Here is a 7866-nt window from a genome sequence, read left to right on the forward strand (position 1 = left end):
TAACCCAAATATTCAGATGTCTGCAGCACATTTTATGGAGGACTGTTTCCTGATCCTGGTAGAGTAGACTACAATGCCGGCTGTTCTGACTCACAGACTGTAAGTAAGTTTTTTTTTATTTAAAGAATTTGCCACTGACGATTCAAACGCGAGTTTTGAGCGGTGTAGAGTAGCTCTTGTTGTTTGTCATTTCTCCGATCACAAATGCAGACATGGTTTTATGTTACGCTCCGGCCGGACAGGGGGGCATCACAACATGGTAAGGGGTGTAACATTTCCGTCACACGCTTGAGGTATTTGGCCAATCACAACGCACTGGATAGCTGGCCAATCAGAGCACACCTCGCTTTTTCAGAAAGATGAGCTTTGTAAAAATCGACGCATTTCGGAAAGGCTGGGCATAGAGGAGAAACAATAATGTACAGTATGTGGAAAATAATGTGTTTTTTTAACCTTAAACCGCATTAACACATTTCATTACACCAAATACACAAAATAATGTTCTTTTTAGCAGCAACATATGACCCCTTTAAATCCACCGAAGTTAATCTACTCTCCTGTCTGATTTGTGGTTAAGGCTAAAAGGGATACAGCTGCCGTATACTGGGCATGCACATTTACATATTTTCCTAGCCAATAACGTGAAACCTATGAAAATGTTTTAAAAAGCACATGGCACCATAGTTTCATCACTTTACAGTGTCACAATGACTGTGTTTTTGCAGTAAATGACCTGTTGTAGTTTAATGAGTGGGAAGATGACATGCAACGTTGGCTGCATTGAAAACAGCCCTGCTGAAAAAAAAACAGCTAAAACCAGCCTAAGCTGGTTGGCTGGTTTAGCTGGTCAACCAGCCTGGTCTTAGCTGGTCATAAGGCTGGTTTTAGAGGGGCCATGCATTCCATGCATACAGCGCCGGACACGATAGATTTTCTGGTATGCAAAACAAGTACTTTAAAGGAATTTCTTCGCTTATTGTCGTTACTGTGGCAGCCAACAACAGCACAGTTTAACCCTCCGCACATTTTTATATTTAGTTATATTGAAAAAGTTTAAATTCAGTCTATCTTTTTTTTACCCCGTTTTAACATGGATTTATGGAGTCCGGCTGACAAGATGGCGGATAGCAAAGGCGGCACATAATATCCGCGTTCTGATTGGTCAGATTGCCTGTCAGTCAAGCTCCCTGCAAACGGTCAATTAACTCAGTAGTTCCTTGTTTGGTCTTGTGTATATATATACTCCTTGTGTTTCTGATTTTCTTTGTCCTGTCTGTGACAATAATGTTAAGGTGTTGTGTGATTCATTTTCCTGAGTGTTGAATTAAAGACTGTTCCTTTGGATTATTCATCTTCATGCAGTAGCCTACTTATAGTGCAACCACTTTGACGATAGCTTATAATAACATTAATTGTTTTTTGTCTTTTATCAGCTGTAATACTCACCCGCTTGCTTTTTTAGTTCAGAGATCTTGCGGCGATAGTAATTCACAACAACAGCTACAACTGCAGTCAAAAACAGCAGAACAGCAGCAGATATCCCAACTATAACACCCGGAGACAGACCCAGATCAGGAAGAGCTGAAGAGAGACAGTGATTGAGGTATTAAAGGTACACTCTAAAAATGCTGGGTTGTTTCAACCCAACTTTGGGTCAAATATGGACTAACCCAACCATTGGGTTAACTTTTTACATTAAATGTTTAACCCAAAAGTTGGGTTAGTCCATATTTGACCCAAAGTTGGGTTGAAACAACCCAGCATTTTTTAGAGTGTAGCTGACCAAAGCAGAAAATCTTAAAAACAAAAATGAGAAGTGAGGTCCTTTGGTCTTTACAGTGAAATGGAAATATTATGTTCAAAATATCACATTTAATTCATTTAAAGTAATGTAGTATGGACTTACTTTGTAATTGTTTGTGAAATTTACTGGCAATTTCTGAGTAAAAGGTTTTTCTACATTAATTATTTTAGTCAAAATCTTTTATTTAAGTTTCTCATCTAATATTTATACTTTGGCCATTTAAATAGTTAAATTATCAAACACAAACAAGTATCTGTTTTAAGGTGCTGACCAAACTAGTCTTTTAAAGACATGCCCTAAAAAGACTCACCACTGACAGAAACCAGGAATTGCTGCGAGCTCTCACGGCCTCTGATCTGTAGTTCATAAAGTCCAGTGTGTTCAGTTCTGGTGTTCTTGATGATCAGAGACCCAGTCTGATCCAGCTGCAGTCTGTCTTTGAATCTTTCATCAGCATCATTTAATGAAGTCTCGTTAGTTTCCACATCAATTTTAGCCAGGAGGACACCTTTATCTCCAAACCTCCACACTATCAGATCATCTCTTTGTATTTCAGTAACTCCCGTCTCACCAACCACACCTGGAAAACAAATCAGATCAGAAAATTGGGGCAGTCTTGTACATTTTGCAGGCGACATCCAATCATTCCAATTCTCATGATCAGGAATTTTGCCCAAATAACTTACTTCAATTTGGTCTTGCGAATTTGCCGTTCCGATCAACAGAAAGCAGTGGAAGCATTGCTTCATAATTCTCAACGCTATTAAAAATGATTTTTTTCCCCCTTGTGTAATTTGCCTTAAATTTCCGCTAATGTGACCGCACCTGTAAAGTTTTATAGCGTGGTTCAAACCGTACAGTGTAAAATAATGAAAGCCGAAACAACCTCACTATTTTATTGAATTAAAAAGATATAATCACGTCATGATTGAATTAAAAAGATATAATCACGTCATGATTGAATTAAAAAGATATCCTTGAGATAGCCAACTCACCAATTACAGTAACATTTAACGTCTTAGTCGTAGTCTTTTCTCTAGAGAAAGATAGTTTATATTGTCCAGAGTGTCTGATTCTGGTGTTTCTGATGGTGAGAGAGCCGGTTATTTGGTCCACTTGCAATCTGTCTCTGAATCCCACATCATCGGTGACGAAAAAAGAGGTCAGGTCATTTTTTCTCGTTATTTGAGATATGACAAAGCCTTTAGGTCCAAACACCCACAGTAAAGTATCATCGTTCAGTATTTCAGTAAGATTAGTGTGTAGAGTGACAGAATCTCCTTCCATCACTGACATCGTTATATCGGTTTCTGCATCAAACACACCTGCAGAACATAAATTAACAATTACATATAGATTAATCTGATACCACACCTCAGTAAACAGATTCAACCGAAAACTGTGCGAGACAGATACGGCATTATCGTGAATAATAATAATAATAATAATAGATAAAAAAAATTTATACAGTGTTTCATTTTATTATTATTATTATAAGACCCGCTCTTGCAACTCTCTGTTCTTATTCTTCTGTATCTTGCAACTAATGCTACACTCTTGATATTCAACATTACTATGTGTCATTAATTAAAAGCCAATCAGCATCAAAGTAGTGAATGAAATTTTGGGCGGCACCCCATTTTGCTTGTAGGTTATGCATCGTCAGTAATGTCTGTCTTCTGAAACCTTCAGAAGGTCTTAATGCTAGGAGAGACCGGGATGGTTGTAACTTTTGACATTTCTTTCTGTATCTTGGAGTTCTTTTAATGCATTCAAAATATTAAATGGCATAGCTGTTATCTTTGCAGCACAAACATAAAATGCATGTTTTCATTTCAAACACAAGAAGTGAAATGTTACAATTCACCCTATGGGTTAGTTCGGTGAGATGATGACATGAGATCCACCGAGGTGAGATGTACCATTATGTAATTAAGACTATGACCAAAAACATTTCTTAAAATGTTTAATCTTTAAGAACTGCCTCCCCTTTAAATCGCAGAAGCGAAAGTTCCTTTTCGGTCCAATGTAGGCTAAGTGCCGCCGGACAGCAATTTCGTAAAGCCATTTGTCCCCTGCATCTGTGCACTACAGACGTTTCCAAAAGAAGTCGACGGCGACTGATTTAGGTGGGATTGGAAGACATTTTACAATGCACTTGTCGCAGCTGATGTCTAAAAAAAATTATAATAATTAAACTTCTAAAACAAAAATCCACTTACCGTCCATGAGTAATATGAAAAGAGACAGCAATAACATCCTCTGCATATTTGTATAAGGTTGTGTAGATTCCAAATGTAACAAAGATAAACAATGGAGATTAGTTTTCTTCACCCAAACCGGCTACAAGTGCGGATATCTTACAAATTCACTAACATCTAACAGAGAGCCTTTACAGCAACTGAGAATCACGGCTTTTCTTGAATATGTTAATGACGTTTAATGAGGACCCAGTAAATTTATCCTTGAAAGATAAGTTAGAGGTGAACAGAACCGTAGCTTGCTGTGAATAGAGAGACAACAGATCCCGATGGGCGTGCCCGCATATATGCAAGTGTCGACAGAGCTCCGCCCACCATTAACATAAACAGGGAACGCTCCACCCATTTGATCCATTTGGCTCAGCAGTGAGCGCTGTTTGTTTTCAGACATTGCAGGACATTTACAGAGTGGTGGGCGAACAGCCAGGGAGGGAATATGATTTATGCTTTTGCTTTGTTCACGATGAGCTTGTGGTGTCTGGTTGGTAAGTTAGCACAGAGTAATATGAATATTAATAATAAGCTTCTGTTTGGACTTGGTAAGGATTTTTTTCCTCAAACAAATGTAATGAGTGTGCCTGTTGAGTAATTTACTTAAAATAAAGAAATGTGTAAAACAAAAATGTATTATTTTGTTTTAAAACATTGATCATGAATGAGACAAATTCTAATCAGTGTTATAATATTTCACGCATTTTTAACATGTATAAAACTATGAACCTAGTCTATGAGCCAATCTTTAACATGTTAGCTGAGTAAGATTAAAACTGATCCAGATCATGCTTTATGTTTCACTTCTGTTTGCACGTGAAAATTGGTGCAGAAAAAACATCACCTGGGAGGAACAAAAGTTCAGTAATGCTCAGTGTTTTTTCAGTTTTGTTCAGCACAAGCTCCCTTAATGGAGTTTTTTTTCTCTCTCTCCCATTGATTCAACAGTGACATGTTTAAATCAGATATTTATTGTACACAATAATGTATAACGGTTTGGGACCAAATCACAATTATGGGTTAGAGAAATATAGTTTGGTGACTTTGGTCATTAATAACCAGCATTATGTATTTGTGAGAAAACATGTTTCTGTTTGTTCTCTAGATGTGACCGATGAAGTGAAGACAATATCAGTGATGGAGGGAGATTCGTTCACTCTACACACTGAGGTAAATGAAATACAGAAATATCTGCTAATACAGTGGATGTTCGGAAGCACTCGAATAGCTGAAATTAACAGACTCACCAAAACCAACTCAACATACGATGCTGATGGGAGATTCAGAGACAGATTAAAGCTGGAACAAACCGGATCTCTAACCATCACAAACACCAGCACCACAGATTCTGGACTTTATCAGCTAGCAACAGTCAACAGAGAGACCAGCTACATAAATTTCAATGTGACAGTCTGTGGTGAGTAAAATAATTACAGCATAATTTGCCCATTTGTTTGAGTTATATCTTTGTCATAGGTTCTTTACTATTATTTGCTATATTCTTCACATTCACCTTTTATAACAATGACTTTAATTCCATTTAAAAATGAAACGCCTATGAACGTTTAAGATATGCCACAGTAAAATCTGTCATTATCAGCGGCTCCACACAGTTCTTCACCATCAGAAAGATCGTCAAGCTCAAACTATGTGTTGTCCAGCTCTGCGGTCAACAATTCAATCGTCAATCACGCTGAGGATGCCAGCATTACTGAGCTCTATCAGCCGAGTTCAGGTACGTCAGGTGACATTAGCGATTATTTACACAGCAGAACATGTGTTTATATGTCGGTCTCATTTTTTTTCACTCTGAAGTTGAAACTCAGTAAGCCACACTGATCCAGTTGTGGCCAAACATGGGGTTAATTTGTTACTGATGCTTGGTGCCTTATATAAATCAACCACATAAACCAATTAATAAAAATTAGAACATTTACATTTATGCCTATGGTAGATACTTTCATCCAAAGTGTCTTACATTGCATTAAAGACATGAGGGTGGGGTGCATTTTCTTCTTGCATATTCTTTTTGAGTTTACAGGAACCGAGAACTGATCAGCAACAGAGAAGTGAAGAACGCATGTCAGACCTATTTGCTTGTTAGGTGCACCATATTGCTCAAGAAAACTTTAGCACTCGATGCAGAAAGAATCACATAATCACACAGGTTTCTATTAGAGCCGAGCTAAATGGACGAGAGAAAAGCTCTTAAGCTATTTATATTAAACAATTCTAGCTAATGTTATTTGGCCAAACAATGAAAATGTGCATGAAAACACCGTAAAGCTTGTGGATGTTCTTCCTTCTCAACAAATGCTTGAGCTGCTAATGATAACCCACAAAACTGGCACCTATGAGTCTACTTGGAAGACAGCTAAATGCATTATTTTTACTCCGCTTGTTTTTGTCTTCCCAGTCTGCATTCGACATTGTGGTTTTACTGAAACTGTGATCCGATTGGCTCTCTCTGTTCTGGTGGGCGTGGCTGCTGTTGCAGTGCTGGTTTATGACATCAGATCTACAAGAAATGAGCTGAACAGGACAGAAGAGACCGGATATTTTGATAAGACCCATGGAGTCAAATCAGACCAACAGTGAACTAAGCAGAAGGTTTAGTTCCCTAAAATAAAACCTGTATTAGTACTAATTTCCTGTATTTGCATATCTAATTTTTAACAGTTTAATTCATTGGCTATTTATTGACTGTATCTGCACAGAATGATTCGTATCAATCTATTAAATTAAACACATGGCTGTATACATAACTGCCCTAAACCAATAATAATTAGCAACACAGATGGTATAGAATGGCTCGTTTCCATTGCACCCTTAAAAATAACTCAAAAAAGCCAATTAGCATTGTGAATTGTCCACATTTGTCACAATTTCCAGTTTCATGTCTCCCCATTCTATTCAGATATTTATTTAATGAACTATATCGGAGATATTAATTCTTAAAATTAAAATGTCCTCTTTCCAGTTTCCAAATTTTCTTCTAACCCTCAGTGAGTCTCAAACCTCACTGAATGTCCATCCTAAACAAACCATGGAGTATTTTCCAAATCTCTTATTTTGATAAGAGATTTCAAGAAGCAATATCTGATGCTTATAGATTGATGTCATTTAGATGGTATACTTTACCTTTGCTTTCAAAACTTTCTGAAGTTACTGAGATAAGTGCTAAATACCTTAAATGGGAAAGTTCACCAAAAATAAAAATGGTCATTTACCTTCATATTTCAAACCTGTATTTTCTTGTCAATGGAATATATATAGGGAACAAAAATATATTTGGAAGAATGTTGGCAATCAATTTCTCAAATATCTTTAGTTTCTCTACAGAAGTCATGTTTGGAATGACATTAACATTTTGGGAGGGGAAGAGAGAGGGGGCTGTCTCTTTAAATATACATGAGAACATCGGTCTTTATATTCAAGCCAGACCATTGTAAGGACCACCCACTGGCCCAACGACAGAATCCAAAGGCGTGGGGTGGAAGATTCTGCATGTCTGGCCTGCTGCTTCTCACTTATTTTCACTTCACATATTTTCACATATCACATAATTTAGTCTTCCAATTTATAATCTGACTCTATTGGTAATTTATTCGAAATCCAATTTTAATGAATATTTTAACTCGTAACGGATCATAAGATTAGTTGTGCATTAACAATTAGTCTTTAAACCATATTTTAAGAAAAGGGATGAGTCGAAATGATCAGTTATTATACATTAGTCATCAGGACTAGATTTGAAAAATAGTCACCAAATCTGGAGTCTTTAGAGATATATTTAGGCTGGCTAAATAC

General features: G+C 37.1%; 2 protein-coding genes across 2 annotated transcripts in view; one reads left to right on the forward strand and one right to left on the reverse strand.

The window, feature by feature from the left end:
• LOC107566677 (uncharacterized) overlaps positions 1 to 3039 on the reverse strand; it is a 23398-nt gene extending 20359 nt beyond the window's left edge. Inside the window, exons 1-3 of the mRNA XM_016252188.1 lie at positions 3027 to 3039; positions 2115 to 2384; positions 1447 to 1581 (exon numbers count right to left, since the gene is read on the reverse strand). Of these exons, the coding sequence (XP_016107674.1) occupies positions 1447 to 1581; positions 2115 to 2384; positions 3027 to 3039 (418 nt within the window). The remainder of the gene's footprint in view (positions 1 to 1446; positions 1582 to 2114; positions 2385 to 3026) is intronic.
• A 1444-nt stretch (positions 3040 to 4483) lies between these two features.
• On the forward strand, positions 4484 to 6681 carry LOC107566690 (uncharacterized). The gene is made up of 4 exons (XM_016252201.1): positions 4484 to 4550; positions 5162 to 5473; positions 5657 to 5791; positions 6473 to 6681. The coding sequence occupies exons 1-4, from the start codon at positions 4502 to 4504 to the stop codon at positions 6652 to 6654; spliced, it is 678 nt and encodes a 225-aa protein (XP_016107687.1). The 5' UTR covers positions 4484 to 4501; the 3' UTR covers positions 6655 to 6681.
• Positions 6682 to 7866: the final 1185 nt, after the last annotated feature.

The sequence above is a fragment of the Sinocyclocheilus grahami genome, unplaced genomic scaffold (genome assembly GCF_001515645.1).
Source record: "Sinocyclocheilus grahami isolate Dianchi unplaced genomic scaffold, SAMN03320097.WGS_v1.1 scaffold1092.1, whole genome shotgun sequence".
NCBI lineage: Eukaryota > Metazoa > Chordata > Actinopteri > Cypriniformes > Cyprinidae > Sinocyclocheilus > Sinocyclocheilus grahami.

Bases quoted from the DNA above. Each gene is read 5' to 3' on its own strand.
- LOC107566690 (XM_016252201.1), top strand. From the start codon at position 4,502: ATGATTTATGCTTTTGCTTTGTTCACGATGAGCTTGTGGTGTCTGGTT. The intron at 4,551-5,161 runs GTAAGTTAGCAC...TTTGTTCTCTAG, and splicing joins GAGCTTGTGGTGTCTGGTTG to ATGTGACCGATGAAGTGAAG. The intron at 5,474-5,656 runs GTGAGTAAAATA...TGTCATTATCAG, and splicing joins TTTCAATGTGACAGTCTGTG to CGGCTCCACACAGTTCTTCA.